Source organism: Asterias amurensis, chromosome 20 (assembly GCF_032118995.1).
Source record: "Asterias amurensis chromosome 20, ASM3211899v1".
Classification (NCBI taxonomy): domain Eukaryota; kingdom Metazoa; phylum Echinodermata; class Asteroidea; order Forcipulatida; family Asteriidae; genus Asterias; species Asterias amurensis.
In genome coordinates, this window is record NC_092667.1 from 12393390 (window position 1) to 12410329 (window position 16940).

At 37.9% G+C, this 16940-nt stretch overlaps 4 protein-coding genes across 4 annotated transcripts in view; 2 read left to right on the plus strand and 2 right to left on the minus strand.

Annotated features, from left to right (window-relative positions):
• The window catches only part of LOC139952092 (neurocalcin homolog), a 60400-nt gene extending 57064 nt beyond the window's left edge, over nucleotides 1-3336 (minus strand). The window contains exon 1 of the mRNA XM_071951044.1: nucleotides 3103-3336. The gene's annotated coding sequence lies outside the window, so the exon portion shown is untranslated. The remainder of the gene's footprint in view (nucleotides 1-3102) is intronic.
• A 118-nt stretch (nucleotides 3337-3454) lies between these two features.
• Nucleotides 3455-8662, plus strand: LOC139952268 (solute carrier family 66 member 3-like). The gene is made up of 7 exons (XM_071951346.1): nucleotides 3455-3660; nucleotides 4003-4085; nucleotides 4595-4667; nucleotides 4804-4870; nucleotides 5474-5594; nucleotides 6083-6121; nucleotides 6727-8662. The coding sequence occupies exons 1-7, from the start codon at nucleotides 3494-3496 to the stop codon at nucleotides 6816-6818; spliced, it is 642 nt and encodes a 213-aa protein (XP_071807447.1). The 5' UTR covers nucleotides 3455-3493; the 3' UTR covers nucleotides 6819-8662.
• A 101-nt stretch (nucleotides 8663-8763) lies between these two features.
• LOC139952329 (uncharacterized) lies at nucleotides 8764-14094 on the minus strand. The gene is made up of 6 exons (XM_071951434.1): nucleotides 13921-14094; nucleotides 12952-13197; nucleotides 12180-12264; nucleotides 11190-11793; nucleotides 10307-10379; nucleotides 8764-9830 (listed from the first exon to the last, which is right to left on the minus strand). The coding sequence occupies exons 1-6, from the start codon at nucleotides 14020-14022 to the stop codon at nucleotides 9624-9626; spliced, it is 1317 nt and encodes a 438-aa protein (XP_071807535.1). The 5' UTR covers nucleotides 14023-14094; the 3' UTR covers nucleotides 8764-9623.
• Nucleotides 14095-14602: 508 nt separating this feature from the next.
• The window catches only part of LOC139952740 (laminin subunit alpha-like), a 71473-nt gene continuing 69135 nt past the window's right edge, over nucleotides 14603-16940 (plus strand). The window contains exons 1-2 of the mRNA XM_071951949.1: nucleotides 14603-14890; nucleotides 16229-16381. Coding sequence (XP_071808050.1) covers nucleotides 14660-14890; nucleotides 16229-16381 — 384 coding nt within the window. The 5' untranslated portion in view covers nucleotides 14603-14659. The remainder of the gene's footprint in view (nucleotides 14891-16228; nucleotides 16382-16940) is intronic.

The window sequence follows — 16940 nt, forward strand, 5'->3', positions numbered from 1 at the left end:
CCCGTCACACTGCAACCAGATACAATGTACACGAAGCACGAACGATGACAAAAACAGTAAACCAGTGTATTTATTTGAGTAGCAGGCCTGCAACTGCATTGTTCTGGGACAGTATACAATGTACACGAAGCACCATAATAACAAAAACAGTAAACTGTGTAATTATTTGATAAGCAGGCCTGCGCCTGTCTGGTCTGACCTTGAAAAAATGATGAATTTCACTGAACGTAAAATTTAAAAAAGATTTCTTTTTAGAACGAGGCACCTTGACACTAGTGAATTAACTGGTTTTTTTTTACCCTGGTCTTGTAAACAAGCAGAGGCAACACAGTTTGTAAACAAACTACATGTAGTACCCAAATCAACAGGAATATTATTAGCATACAATATTAAATTTATTTGTTTCAAGATATTGTACTGCAAACTTGTGCTCTCTTACTAGTGCAGTAATTAAGAAAATACAGTTAACTACACAAAAACAATGACTTTTTAAGTGGATCTTTCATTTAATTGTCAGTCTTTGATGAAGGTAAGTCTTCCATAAAAGCAATGGTTTTAAATCCTTAGCAAATAACTGTTTCAGCAGTGAACAAAGCAAAAACAATAGTTTATTTGCAAAGGAGGTTCTTGCCTCGCATCTGGATTCAGCAATAACTCAAACTGTAGGTCAGTGCACCGGCATTTCGGTTTCAAATGAATCACTTTTTGTTTGCATTGGCGTTGGTATCAGGACCTGAAACTTGATCGTTTCGTCCCACTTTTAACAAGCCCTGATAGCAAACGAATCTAGTTGTCAAATGTGTTCATTTTGTGCAGGTATGTGTTTTTTCCTTAGGTAGGTGTGTTAGCCTGTTGCTTCCTTTTACTCAATTATTTTTATATATTGATGTAATTTTAATGATATAGTTTTAGCTTTTTAATGATGATAAACTTTGCACTCCAGTTTTTATGTTGCGATAAAATATCAACAAACCTTTTTATCTCTATCTACTAAACAATGGGAAGATGACAAATCGCATACATAATTAGTCATTATATCTGATGCGAGTAAACAGCAAGAGTATAACAGCTTGCCCACTACTGCAAACAGGAGAGACGCACAAGCCTGTATGCTTTGTTTTTGAAAAGGGCAAGGACACCACTTCATTTTCTTCTCGGTAAAGGGCACCCTATGAGGAAATTGTACATTTCAAGGGCACCAAGGGCATGGAGGCAATAGACCCTTCCCATGAAATATGTAAATTTCACGTAGCGCGTGCGCACTAACGTTTTGGTTGGCAAAATGAGGGAACATTGCGCTGTTTTGTACACGGCTAATGGGTGCGTGACGCAGACGCGATTGCGCGTTTGCTCAGTGCACAACTCTATGGCATTTGCCAACAAACAGGGTCTGTACGCATGCATGAATGTGATTAGCATATTTCATGGGAAGGGTCCATTGCCTTTGTTGCGTCCGTTAAGTATCAGGCCTGGACAGGACGCAATAATCAAGTCATTACAGTGTAAGCTTGGGCGATATCGATTTATTTTATTCACGATATATCGCTGACAAATTATCGCGATATTCGATATAATTAAATTTGACATCATCAGTCTTCAAACTCCAAGTAAAAGTTGTAGAAGAGACAGTCATAGCATAAGAGAGGTGTTCTAATGACCTATTCTTCTGGTTTTACTCCAAGCCCATGGGGTGCAAGATGTCTAAGCTTGCAAATACATCGCAATATTTAATCGATATCGCGATAAACCAAATCCATTCGATATCAAAATCGTTTCCAAATTAATATCACGATATTTGATAATATCGTGATATCGCCCAAGCTTATTACAGTGGATACTATTTTAAAAAATGGGAGGTAGTAAATGGTGGCTCTTTTGCAAAAGTTGAACTTGATACATGTAGGACGATTCCTTGTTTGGTCTCGAATGACTTTGCCATTTTGTTTTAACCTTTTGAGGGCATATGTGAACCAAATCCATGTGATGCAAAAAAGGAAACAAACTTTCCTTTCATTGGTGTTAATATTATTATTTTGATGCTTCTCCCCAATGATGTACGGGAAACCAACAATACAAACAGGCAGCTTTTAAAGAAAAATAATTTAAAACTGTTATTGTGATGCACAAAATTCCTATCCTATGCCTCAACCCATACAACATGTAAATAACCAAATAAAATTAATTAATTTGTTTCATTAAAACCTGCACACAACACTTGGCTTTTATTAAGTACACGTTTGTCAAGTCAAAAACGAAAACGAAATAGGCCCTATCACAATAAAATTTCTGACCAACATTTTCAAATCATCCTCCTGTGAGGTTTCCTGATTTTGTAGGATGTGGTACTGCTAGCCCCCCCACCCCCCAATGGGACCATGCTAACCAATTGTTCAAAATCAAAGGAATATATAAAAAATATCAAAAACATTTAAACTAAAGATGCCAAACTGCATTTATGTGCGATTGCGAGTTAGCATAAAACTTGAACATACACACGGCGCACATGTAACGCTATGGCGACCGGACGTATGCTACGGTTAGTTAGTGAAATTTCATTAAAATTAAACTAACATGACTACATAACCATTAATAATTCAATAAACAGTAACAATTAACATTCATGTACACTAAGATAAGTTTTCTAGTGTGGTGCGAGGTGCTATTTTATCTAAACTACATACAATGCATACGTCACGCTTGGTGTAGTTCACCTAGTCATGCTATAATATAATAAGAATATGTATAATATAATTAATTCAATAAATAATTGTTAATTAAATAAACATTTAAAAACAGAATGTTTCTTTCAAAATTGAGGCCAAACTTTAGGACAGCGAGCAATGACAATAATGGTAACTTCAATTCATGCAGTAGACTGTAGTCATAAATGGTGCAGCATCTGACAGTTTTTTTACAGTGACACTGACAAAAATCACAATAATCAACAATGAGTTTGTCAACAATCACCAGAGTACAGACCGAGTATGTAGAAAACAACGATCAGAGTACTGACAGAAGAATCTTTGGCAGACACACAGGATAGCGTAGGCGAGGAAAAAATGGTGGAAAATACCGTGGAAAAAATGGTTTGTATGTACTCACGATTTGTGTAGTTCTACCAAATACCCGAGGAGGAGAGGTAAAGTCTGTGAAGATTGTTAAAGCCGTAATCTGTCAGATTATAACCGGAATGTGGGCTCGTGAGGCACTCAGTTACATGTGGATACGAATACGATGGCTTGCGGCGATAAAAACCTGCCTGGCAGAGAGGGGTTGTGGAGCAATTCTACTATGCTGTGCACAACAAGTCTATGCGCAAACTGTGTGTGTTAAATGCATTGAACGAACGGGAGCACACAAAATGATAAATAACTCTTCACTGGTATCCGGCGGGCAGACTCCTCTATCAACATGTTGATGGTATTACTCTCTTGGTGCACCGGTGGGAAACCAGTCAATTAACTTGTGACGTTTCGAACAGCATTGTGGGAAGATGGCGGCCGCCATGGAACCTGAAATGTTGACGTCTGCACTGTTTATATTGAACTTATTTTCTATAGTGCCGTGTGTTGTGATGAAAATACCGCAAGTATGGACACTATACACCTTGAAGACTGCACGGGGAATCAGTTTTACGAGTATTTTTCTGGAACTATTAAGGTAATTGTTGTTTGCGTTGTTTTTTTGCATTCATCACCATACAATCTGTCAAAATAATTGTCCAATAGAGGGCGCAATTTTTAAAACCCAGTTGTAAATAAACGCCCCTTGTTTTTTGTTTTAAAACTTTTTTAGGTCAAGAAAAGTGAATTTTGAACGTTAAATGTCGTTTTCTGCAAGAAAGAAACTAGTGAATAGCTATAGCTAAATAAGACTCAGAGTAAGACTCAATAATAAACTTGAGGCAAATACTTTTTTGTTTGTGAAACTTGATAAAAATTGCATAAAACAAATTTTGTTGATTTGGTCTACTGACATTTTTTTCTCTTCTATCTTTTCTAGCCATACAGTATTTATGATGTATATGTTTGTGCTTGCCAAACCGCTAATGCAGTATGCTGAGTATATATTTCTTGTAACACAGGGTATGTTTCTGGTACTCCTAGAACTATTTCGGTTTCATCCGTCTATCGTCTCCCGGACGAAACCGAAATAGTTCTAGGAGTACGTTTCTGGTATATTTATGTGCAATAACACACCTTTTTTACTAAGTTGCTAAGAACATTAATGCTTAATAACACTTGAAAACTTAACACTTAATTAAAACTTGAAAAAAAAACCTGGCAATTGAGGGAAAATTTAAAATTACTGGAACATGGTTTTGACTGTGATTTTCAATGGAAATAAGGATGTTCCCTTTTTTATCATCGGCAAAGAATCTGTTTCTTACTGTTTGCCTATTTTGTAATAAGGGCCTATGTATTTGCTTGATTAGTTTACCTAATAAATCATATCAAATCAACAATTTCAAGGGGCATCAAGACAGTGTTCAGGGGCATGTGGGCACTGCCGTGGTTTCCACTAAAAACTAACCCGTTAATTGGCAAATCAAAATATAATGTGTTTATCATGTTTTTCTTTGTTTTTTTTACAGAATGGGTGGTGATTTTACTGATTCTAAACTACTCCGATCAACTAGACATAAGAGTCATAGCACTCTCCTCGCTGTATCCTTTGAAGACAAAAATCCACAAATTCCTTTAGATTTTTAGAAAATTACAGCCACCCTCAGTTTTCAAGAAACATTATATTGGAAAAAATGATAAATAATTAATTAAACACCTTAATGTTGAAATAATATAGATACTTCTTATCAACGACAATCATTGGAGGTGACCTGACCCCAAGATGGTTCCCAACATTCCTCCTGGTGAGTCTTCAGAAAACCTAAAGCTAAATTTTTTTGGGGGTCACATAAGCGGGTCAAATACCAGTAGCACATGTCAACAAGTTTTTCAGTCTCCTGACGATGACTAGAGCAAGCTAGTCAAAATGTTGAGACCAACCCAAGAACTGACTCCGCGGTAGTACAGTTAATTACAACCCTATAAAAAGCTTAAGTAGTAGTCCTAGCCTATTTCTTTACCATCCGCCCAGGTAATAGTTAATAAGCAGGGCAGTTCTTTTCAGAACTGAGAAGTCTCCCGAACACCCTAACAATCTGCTCCGCGGTAGTAGAATTAAGCAAGACAGTTCTCTAAGAACAAACTCTACCTGGCAAGTAGATACACACATGTAGTTACCGCAAACCAAATATGTATTTTTCATTTTGACTATCAGGCAAGCTACTTCTCAGCTGATCATTTTATAGCTACACAACACATGAGTTACCAGTAGTACATAAGTAACAATCATTTCCTTTCAAACAGCATGTCTTCATTCTGTGAAGACCTGTGACTATCTACATAACTAATCTTTACTCATTTGTATTTATTTGATTCTTATTACCACATTTCTGATCTGCTTCTTCTAGGCATTGTCTACACCTATTTCTGTGTGCAGCGCCATGTTTCAGATTGTGGCTATTTACCAAAGTAAGGACTCCGGATCGGTCAGCTTCTTGTCATGGTTTATTGCTTGGGCAACTGGATTTGGTAAGTTGGCGACTGTCTCAACCTTAAGAGCAAAGTTGCACCTCATTTATATGTATGCACCATTTACGTATAGCCTAAATATCTTGAAGACAAGCAGAGTAAACAGTGATTAAGAAGACGATCAGAGCATACTGATCGAAAGACGAGTTGAAACAAAAGGTTCTTTTTAGAACCAAACCAATTCATTAGAGATAGTCATTACATGGTGTTACCGCACACCTTTCTATATTGTACTTCCACCATGCACAGTTTCAAATCCTACTTAAACAGAGATTATTCTTCCTGCTTGGACATATTCACTCTGGTTTTGCGATATTCTAAAAACACGTCCACCTGTTGAAATGAAATGTTCGTAAGTTAGTTTTATTAGATCTACATTTGTATAGGATTAAAACAATCAAACAGTTTCTGAAATCAAAGGTATCCTTTGCCTTTAGTTTGTAAAATGTTTCTGCTCCTTCTTGTTTTACATGTTGTTCTACAATCAGCTCGCATCCTCACATCCTTCTTGACTGGTGAATTTGTGGGTAAGTGTCATTTTTAAAATCAGGTACTTAAACATAATGACTTGGAGATGGGTGGGAAAAGTAATATAATTACTAGAAATTTTAAAACCGAATGAGAAAATTTTGAATGTGGTTTACGAAATTAAAGAGAAAACAAATAATAATCACAGCGAACTTTAATTGGGGCTCGGTCCATTAACGTAACAGCTACCAGCCTGGGCTCTGCTAACCTGCTTACCACCGAAATTCTGCGCTTACAATTACCATTCTCAGCTTACTGTGCAAGTGCCAAATTTCTGTGTTAGCTGTGTAAACGAAGATTGCCTAGTGAAGTGAAGTATACACGCCAAGAAGCAAAAATTCCCTGCTTATCCCGTATACATGCCAAGAAGCAAAAATTCCCTGCTAATTCCGTGAAATATTATGCTTGATGGTGTAAGCGCAGTATTCCCTGCTTCTGTACGCCCCGATTCTTTGCTTACTGCTTACGGAAAGCAGAGCCTTAAAACTGGGCCCAGGTCATGTCCACACAGTGAAGAACAGCTCCTCACACTTTTATTGCCTAATTATTGCCTCCTGTGCTAATGTATTGTATATTCTTGTATGGATTTTTTTTTCTTCTTCAGTTTTGGCAAGCTATGTCCCTACCAACATTCTTCGTGTGATTGGTTGTGCAACTATTCTTTACTACCGACCATCGCCAAAGAAATTCAGATAAAATATCAGTCACATCCTAGGCACTCTGAGGATTAGAGTTGGATTTAGAATTGAGGGAGCAATGCATTACTGTTCTATTAACTGGTATTTCTATAATAATTATTTGCACTGAACAAGCATTTTGTGAAGTTATTGATTTGTTTTAAACAACAATCTTTTGTTTGCTAAGTCTTTTACATTATCTTGCCAGAAATCTATTATTGTAATTTTGTGAGAAAGTACATTGCTTTCATCACATCTTAATGTTTTAATTTATGTGAGAAATCGTGCAATATTTCAGCTGATCATCCAAACCCATTTCGTCTGGTTACTCATTTTTAGTGCAATTGGAAATCAACAGAAAAACTGTATTTAAACATTTTGTGTTTTAGGCCGTTTCCTCACTTTATTGTTTTTTAGAAAGAAAAAACCCCCACACAAAACAGTTGTTTATTAATAAGGTCATACTTTGCTATTGGCACAATGAAGAAATAAAAACTTTTAAAAGTTTTGTTTTATATAATGGCATCATATTTTAATTGAAAAAACTTAGATTTCGGATTACAAATGGAAAAATTTGTGATTTATTCATCAAATCTTCTTGTTGTGGTTGTATTATTTCGCAGAATACTTATTTCTCATTTTACATAAACTGTACCAGTTTGAATACTTGTGTGTGTATAGAGTCTAGGAATTATAAAGAAGTGGTATTTTTAATATTTTTTTTAATGCAAGTTGCCAGACACACGAGACCTGAAGACTTCAAGGTGTGGGCTAAAATTCTTTTGTCCAGAGGCCGTTGCCATCTACTCCTAGGGATGAAACGGGGTTCCCCCTTTTAACAGTCCATACGGATGTAGGCTTGCGTATCATCAGTCGGAAGCCTGGTTGGTAGAGCAGAAAGCACTACCTCCCCAATTGAGTATTGAGTAGTTTTGATTAAAATTAAATTTACTCCAGACTTTTTATATTGTTAATGATATTTTAATTCATCTCAAATATCAAATAATCACATTCCAAGTCCAAATGATGGGAACGTCGACAGACAAACCATAAAGCAATATATTTTTGAGTACAAGAGCTAACACAATTATAAGGTTTTTACAGACTTCTTAGAGGCTTTTTAATACCCATATTGCTGATTTTATGAGAATAAATAGAATCAATTGGACAATAAGACAAATGTGCCTTTTAAAACAGATGGTGCTTGCCAATATTAGTTTTAAAATTCAGACAGTAAATTACCCAAGGTGCCTCACTTCAAGAACCTTATTTCGATTCAGAATCAGCAATTTATTTGATTAAAGCAGGCAACTTTTAAATTTGCTTTAACTCAATAAAATTGTGTAAAAATTTTAAGTGTTGTGATTATGTTTTTCATTTAAAATAAATATCAAAATTTTGAACAGAATCTCAATGGGCCTTTTCAAAATCTCTTCATTTCTGGCTTACACTCTGCTTATCAGCACTTCTTCCACAGAGTTTCTAAACAGTACTCAATTTTATAATAAAGCTTAAAGGACAAAGAACTTGCTAAGCACAAAAAAGTATTGCTTTAGAGAAATAGGTTACCGGCCAAAATTACATTAAGTTTATATTGTTGTGCTGTGTGCCCCACTCAAATGTTGCCTAGCAAAGAAATTTGTCTGCTTAAAGGAACACGTTGCCTTGGATCGGACGAGTTGGTCAAAACAAAAGCGTTTGTAACCGTTTTTTTAATATAATGCAGTGGTTGGAAAGATGTTTTTAAAGTAGAATACAATGATCCACACAAGTTTGCCTCGAAATTGCGTGGTTTTCCTTCTACTGTGCGAACTAACACAGTCGGGCCATTTATGGGAGTCAAAATTTTGACCCCCATAAATGGCCGACGTGTTAGTCGACGAGGTAAAAGGAAAACCACGCAATTTCGAGGCATGTTTGTGTGGATCATTGTATTCTACTTTTACAACATCTTTCTACCCATATGCATTTGATAAAAAACGGTTACAAACGCTTTTCAAAGACCAACTCGACCGATCCAAGGCAACGTGTTCCTTTAAAGGACAAACAACTTGCTAAGCACAGAAAAGTATTGCTTTAGAGAAATAGCTTACCGGCCAAAATTACATTAAGTTTATAATTGTTGTGCTGTGTGCCCCACTCAAATGTTGCCTAGCAAAGAAATTTGTCTGCTTAACAGCTTTATGAAATTGGCGCCAGGTGGATGGAGCTACAAACAGCAGGCCTGGAATTACACCAAGCCCACAGTGGCCACGGTCTCCATTGCCCCTCGTCTTGGCCTTGGGGCCCCTTCAAGTGGAAGTAAGCTTGGGCGATATCGATTTATTTTATTCACGATATATCGCCGACAATATATCGCGATATTCGATATAATCGCGATTAATGAAATTTGACATCATCAGTCTTAAAACTCCAAGTGAAAGTTGTAGAAGAGACAGTCCTAGTACAAGAGAGGTGTTCTAATGACCTATTCTTCTGTTTTTACTCCAAACCTATGGGGTATCAGCTAGCAAATACATCGCGATATTTAATCGATATATCGATATATCGCGATTATCGTGATTATCGCGATATATCGCGATATATCGATATTTCGATTAAAACCAAATCCATCCGATATCAAAATCGTGTCCAAATTAATATCGCGATATTCGATATCGTGATATCGCCCAAGCTTAAGCGGAAGTGCCCTTTGCAAAATGAAAATGGCCTTGCCCTCTCAAAGATGAAATTCCAGGCTTGAAACACAAGCTGGAAGCGAGCCAATACTTTCAGGGCGGGCGTTAAAATCGTCCCAAAGGTTTTTTAAAGCTTTCCGCTAACATCAACTAATGACCCACTGGAACCATCTCTTCTCAAAAAGCTCAGAGGACAAACTGCTCTCGTCTAGCGTAGCATCCTCCTCTTTATCGTCTCCAGATGCATCTCCATCCAGCTTCTTATAACCCTTTCGGAAGATTTGTCTTGCATGGTTGTGTAGAACTTCAAGAAGGGTGTGGTTGATGTTCAGAACGGCCAAGCGCTCGTCTACCTGCAGAATATTAAGGAGGATAGATCCATTAAGCTCCGCATGTGAACAAGCACCTATTCAGCTCCACCTACTTAATGAATTGAACGATCACTGTGAACATGCACCAATTAAGCTCCACCCCCTTAAAGTCTTGACCAATCTCTGTAAACAAGCACCAATTTAGCTCCGCCCCCTAAATGCAATGAGCAGTCACAACTTTGAACATGTATCAGTTTAGCTCCCGTCCTAAAAGCCTTGACCAATCAGTGAACATGCACCAAATAAGCTGTGCCCCCCTTCATGCATCACAACTGCAAACTTTCCGAAAAACAATCTCTGCGATAGCCTAGGGCTTTCAACATAAATCCATATCCAAAATTCTAAGTTTTTTAATGATGATGAAGGCTTAAAATAAACACAACCATGCTTAGTGTAGATCATGTACATGACAACCAACAGGTTTATATTTATATGAAGCCTTACTACTAGCTCCTCACCTGTTTCTGAAGTTGACTATTCTTGACTATTGCAAAAGAATTGACCGAGTGCTCAACTGATTTTAACAGCAACCTGCAAAGAGAATCATAAACAATCAAATAACAACTTCAAATGAGCAGACTGAAGCCCTTTTCACACTGTACTTCTTACCCTGTGAAACACCCCAGTACTTCTGTTAAAGGGAAGGTACATGTTTGGTAATTGTCAAAGACCAGCCTTCTCACTTGGTGTATCCCAACGGCAGCATAAAATAACAAACCTGTGAAAATTTGAGCTAAATTGGTCATCAAAGTTGCAAGAAAATGCTGAGAGAAAAAACACCCTTGTTGGACGAATTTGTGTGCTTTCAGATAGGAATAAAAGACTTCTAGCTAGAAGTCTTTTATTATTTTAGTGAGAAATTACCTCTTTCTCAAAATATATGCTACTTCAAAGGGAGCTGTTTCTCACAATGTTTTATACTATCAACAGCTCTCCAATGCTCGTTACCAAGTCAGTTTTTAAGTTAATGTTTGATTTGAGTAATTACCAATCGTGTACCTTCCCTTTAACGCCATGGTTAACTCTACGCATTTTCACACTGTCGAGTTTCCACAGGGTTCTGGTTTCACGTTTCAAGAATACCCAGGGTTTTTCGCTTACCACTACTCCAAAGCAGGGGAGGCTATTGCCAGGGTCTGCCGTTTGCCGGGGGCAGACTGGGGGTAAAGGGATCATCGTGTGAAAAGGCAGGCCGTAGTTCTCCAGGGGCAACCCCGGGGAATAGAGTGAGGTAGTGTGAAAAGGGCTAAAGGGTCATACAGATTAAAGAAGATTTCGAATGCATGCATTATAAATACCTTTATACAAATTGACAATAACAAGCAGCACTTAAATACACACCTAGCTCGAAGTAGACAACTCGCAGCACACAAAAGAGGTTGAAAGTCACTGCACGTTAAATTCCGCACCATGGCTTCACTACTCAGTTTTGCATCATCAGGGTCCATAGCAAGTCTGTCGAATACATTTAATAAGTCACCGATGCTGGACGGGCTCTCATGCACCCCTGAATGTTCTGCACAGTGGTCTCCGTTTGATGTTTCCACAATAGTGCCGAGGTTAGGAGCGCCATCCCCTGTTAAATCTTTCATCCCACTCTGTTCTTGTTCTCCTTTTTTAAACACTTCACCTTCATCGCTTTGTGGATTATTTTGTAAACTCTCGGCGGTACTGTTTCCGGAGTGTGCATCAGAATCTTTTAAAGTCGACTTTCTTGTCTGAGCACTGTTTCCTGAAGCGCCTTCCTGAAGAGGACCGAGTGTCGGTTTACAGCCACTGAGACCATCCGTAGCTTCACCGTTGATTAATCCACTCCGAGCATGCCTATTGTGGTCCTCATGACTGGACTGACTATAGAGGGCGCTGTATGCACTTGCTAACTTCAACCAGAACTGGACATTGGAACGCTGCCACTGGATGCACAAATGTAGACTTTTTATAGAATCTGGAAAAAAAAAGAAGATTGTTTTTTTTTCTGGCTGGTAACACAATTCTAGGCTAAGCCAAGGTTTGTGCTAAGCTTTTTTCTTAACAGATTTAGGAAATAGGATACTTATAAGATGCGGTGAGATACTTATGAGATGATTTGTGGTGTCAGTTGCTACATAGCATCATAAATGCATCATTGCAAACATTACACTTTTCATTACGGGGTGTTGTGGCTGGGTGAAAGTGTGCAGCTGCAACTCCATTGAATAGGGACACAGTGTGATGGAGTGACAGCGGAATAAAAGAAGTGCTGAGCCACCCCAGGGCTGTATTCCCTGTGGGTAAGAGATACAGTGTGAACAGGGCTTAAAAAGTAAACTGACACTCAGTGATCTCACTCACCCGAATGGTTTCCTGCCGCAGCATGAACTGAAGCTAGCAGACTGTGTGCCATCATCCGATGTTCCAGGGTTAAAGACTCCCCAAACTATTCAAATCATAAAGAAACACATTTCCATATTTTAAATAATGATAATAGTTTTAATAACAATAGTGGCTTGTTATATAGCTCCCATCAGTAAAACCCTCACGAGTTTCGACAATCAATACTTTCCTCCGGCAAGTGCAAGGTTAGTCTTGTCCTGAAAACCTAACCGCGATAAATCGCTATCACCCCAATAACCACTCACCACTAGAGGGCGCTCTCATTCACACCATGAACCGCTCTCACAAGAGATAGAGGTTCATAGACCTTATCGCAAATACCAATGAGCAAGCACAGACTGTTGAATGAGGTGCATTGTGGGATATATTTATGGATCAAATTTGGATACCAGCAAGACCACAATGCACGTAATTCCAAGCTTTACAGGCGCGCCCCGGTCTGTGGTCTATGGTGATAGCGGTTACGTGAATGATAGTGCCCTCTAGTTGCAAGTTGTTTGTGGGGCGGTGAGAGCAGTTTGGAGAACGGTTAGTTTTTCGTGATTACACAACTGGAGCGTCGTGAAACCAAGACTAGTGCAAGGTATATGGATCTAAGTGTTTTAAAGTATGAGACCAATTCCTTTACATAGCATCATGTAATGGTTTACAAGGTTCTGCGGCGCAATATGCAGCCAATTAAACTAGCAACACCAAGGCGAACCCCTTCTTGTAATCCTGTTTAACTTACCAGCATATCTGCAAAGTGCAATGCCTGCTCATGATCTTGTATATACATACAGCTCCTTGAAGCGCCCTCTATCAGTATGCGTCGGAGTAAGACGTAACGAGAGGCAACCATTTGTATGGCCCTCTTATACGCTGCGAGTGCTCCATTGAATTGCTTCTTACTGTACAAACGATCAGCTTTGTAGGAGATGAGCTGAGCTTCTTCGGAAGAGTTACTGCTTTTGTCAACAACGTCTTCCATGAACCACTTAAAAGGAAAACATGGATAGATCAGATGATTGATGATCAGAAAAGAAAAAAAAAAAATAAATATTTAGAGCTATTTCAAATGTATCCTTTATTTTTATTGAGCAATTTCATCATCTTTCTTTCATGTATGATGTAGGCCTAAAACATTGCTATTTCCCCAACGCAACGATCTTGAGAAAATCCTTATTTTCTTCGAAACATTTTGCCCTAGATCTTTGCACCAGGACAAGAGGCACCAAACACACACAGAATAATTTTGGAGCAAAAGCAAGGACTCTTGGAAAGAAGAAAAATATGTGTCGAAATGGACACAAATAAGCAACATGTTATTTATATTACTTGGCCTTATGTATATAATTAATAATTCACCATCCTTCATGACCAATGACTGCAGCATGTGCATGCAGTTTGATGAACTATTTTCGCTGTATAAACAGTGGTGTGCACTTAAATTAATTGACATCTGCCATTTTTATTATGATTTTACTGTCTAGCCAGCCATCATACCTCCCAGGCCTGACGAAAATCTGAAATGAATTGCGCAAAACCCGCAAAGTTGATTGATGAGACATCATAATCAAATCCAAAAGCCTAGCAGACTAGCACTCAATCTTAAAATTGTGCTGTGCAATCTAAAGATTGAGTCACATCGATGTAGGGTGGGATCTGGATCTGGAACTTAAATTAAACCACCCAAATGACCCATGCTCTTCTTTCTTACCTCCGATTCACATTGTTTTGCAATCCATCCACTTTTCTCTTTGAAGGTTGTATCTTTTTCTTCAGAAAATAAGTCATCATCACTTCCTATTCCAAGCTCCATACCGCTAAAGCAGCACACACGTTGTCACAACTGTATGTTTATGAGCACCAAACTCAACTCGCACACTAGCATACGCCAACTTTTGAACCCCCAAAAACGATACACTAGATTCGGCGGTCAATCACCGTATACGACCGTCACTTCAGGTGAAGTTTTTAGTTCTTATTTTTAATGATGGGGTATATTTTTGATTTGATAATGAGGGGAAAAAAACATAAAGTTTATTCATAAAGAAAATGGACGCATACTCCAAGTCCTTTTAAAATTACGCTTCCAATAGAATAAAGCTGCAGTAGTGTTAAGGAAAATCCTTACTTTATCCAATATGTAAAATTGAATAAAGTAACATTCACCACACCATATGAACTAAATCATCCCTTCAAAAAAGTTTGGTACAGTCCAAAACTGCGCCAAAAATCTCGAACAGCAGTAACGTCTGGCACCACTCGCTTTCAATCAATTATACGATATAAAATCCCGTTTTTGTGGTAATGGAACCAGACTGTCTGCCGTTCGCGCAAATTAACGTAAATTGATTCTCCAGCAAGTAATTATTCGTGCATATTTATTTCGACTGCGAGTGGGAGTGGAGTGTGGACCATTTTTCTGCCGAAAAGAAAAGGGTCCAAAAAACAAAATGACGAGTCCCGTATCTTTCGGGTTGTCCCTCGTCCTTGTCACGGTACTTAGTCTCCAAGCCGTGAAAGCTCAAATTCTTACGCCAACTTATTTTAATGTTGCCGAAGGCAAACCGATCACAGCGACTTCAACCTGCGGGGAAGGGTTCCCTTCGCCCGGCGAACTTTACTGCAAACTGACTGGAAACACCGGAGACACACTCAGGCAAACTGAACGAGACATCATCCAGGTTGGTCGGCCATTACTTCGTGCAAATTGTTCAATAGATAATTGTTAAAATAGTGTATTTTATGTATTCTTGTATTAACTTTGAAAAGTTGTTAGTCGCATTTTTTTGTAGGATGTTTGGTTTATTACCTTACGTGTTATTTTATTTAGTAAACTTTTTTAATTCAAATTCAGATTGTTAATTATTTATGACTTTTTCAAATTGTGATAAAAACAGGGTTAAAAACAACTTGTATTGAAGTATAATTGGTGGCTCAGTAAAAGCTGAAGGTGACACTAGGATTGTATCTGCTTTTGTCTTAATAATATCTGACTAATCATCGTTATTTTGTAACGATTAGGCCTTTTATTATTAGGGAAACATTCTCAACCCTCATCAACTTCAAATTTTTTTTACAATTTGTTTAAAACTTTGTTGTTCAGTTTTGTTTCAAATGTTTCATTTTCATTTTAAAAGGTTATTTCAGTAAAGCACCTTCCCTTTTGAGCATCTTTTTAGGCAGACTAACTTTGATGTTGTTATAAATATGTGCATTTTGTTTCTCTACATTATTTACTGATGTTAACAACAGTCTTGTCAAATTTGAAATTATTGTTTGTCTTGAAAATGTATGCTTTCCTCTATTTATTATGATATTTAAATGAATGAGCGCTGATGTTATCAAGTATAAAAATCAAAAAGCAAGTTAGTTTTTTGTTTAAACTGCTGTGGGCTTGATCCCCTTCTTTTTTAAGTGTTTGCAATTCACATTTTTAGTCTCACAGAGCATCAGAGTGACCACTTAAATTTTTAGAGAATTTAAGGTTTTTAAAGAATGTTGCCACGCCCTCTCAAGTGTATAGCTTGCATTATTTATTGCCTGGCAGCATTCCCCCTTTGCCAAATGCCAGTTAAATAAAACACCCAAGGAACAGTCAGAATTATGTCCAACTATGGTCAAACTAGTCCAGATAGCCTGTTGATTTCTTGCCACTGCTACACATAAACCACTGATTGTTTGTTCATTATTGCTAACAACAAATCACAAAGTTCCGAGATTGAGAGAAAATTCACAAATATGGACCAATGCAAAAGATGGCCAGACCAGCGAAATGACAAGCTATAAACTGGGGATAACTTTCCGTATGGCGCCACCACTTTTTCAATCATTTTTACAAAAAGGGATATCTCATTGAGGTAAATTAGATACTATATTATTTCATTTCGAATGAAAAAGTGGTGGCGCCATACGGAAACTTTTCCTAAACTGGTCCTACTTGGCTAGTCGCTAAAAAAGTAAAAGGCAAACCTTGGCTGATAGATAAATAAGTGACAAGTTGTGATTTTGGATCATTCCAGGGTCAATACTGCGACTACTGCGACCCCTTGAATCCTTTGAAGGCTCATCCGATCGAGTACGCCATCGATGGAACAGAGAAATGGTGGCAGAGCCCTCCACTATCCAGAGGAAGAGACTTCAATGCGGTCAATGTCACCATTGACTTAGGACAGGTAAGAAAACAAAACCCTTTATTTTTTTTTCAGTACTAGAAGACCCTTCCATTGTAAAACAGCCCAACTCAAAAGTTTTGAATTAGTTATAACACCATTTCTTGGTTATAGTGTGAGGGAGCTTTTCTGATTTAAATTTCAAAGTTTCAAAAGTAACTTGATGGATGTGACTCACTCTCTTTTACACTTTCGTCACTTTTTATGGCAAAACAGAAAATATTTACACTAGATTGCTTTTCTCAATTTGTTGAGAAAGCTGGCACAGCTGAGACAGATACAAAAGGACAGTTTGAAGCTGTTCAAACCAAGACTAGACAAGTCACTGAAGTGCAGAACCCACCTCATTTTCGCAGAGAGTAATATTTTAAACCAATGGAACAAACTCTCAAAGTATGTGATAGGAGCAAAATCAACAAATGCCTTCAAAAACCGCTAGACAGACATTGGAAAGATATGGGGGTATTTAAAGACATAGCCTACCATTTCCCATCAAATTGTAAGTGTAGGTGTTTTCTTCAAGTTTAGGCTGTTTATGCCATTGATTGAAGGGCTGAAGGAC

Excerpts from the sequence above, each read along its gene's own strand:
- LOC139952329 (XM_071951434.1), bottom strand. The coding sequence starts at position 14,022 with ATGGAGCTTGGAATAGGAAGTGATGATGACTTATTTTCTGAAGAAAAA. Across the intron at positions 12,265-12,951 it reads TGCACTTTGCAGATATGCTG|TTTGGGGAGTCTTTAACCCT; the intron begins GTAAGTTAAACA and ends TGATTTGAATAG. Across the intron at positions 11,794-12,179 it reads TGCGGCAGGAAACCATTCGG|ATTCTATAAAAAGTCTACAT; the intron begins GTGAGTGAGATC and ends TTTTTTTTCCAG.
- LOC139952268 (XM_071951346.1), top strand. The coding sequence starts at position 3,494 with ATGGCGGCCGCCATGGAACCTGAAATGTTGACGTCTGCACTGTTTATA. Across the intron at positions 4,668-4,803 it reads GTCATAGCACTCTCCTCGCT|ATACTTCTTATCAACGACAA; the intron begins GTATCCTTTGAA and ends GAAATAATATAG. Across the intron at positions 5,595-6,082 it reads TGCTTGGGCAACTGGATTTG|CTCGCATCCTCACATCCTTC; the intron begins GTAAGTTGGCGA and ends TTCTACAATCAG.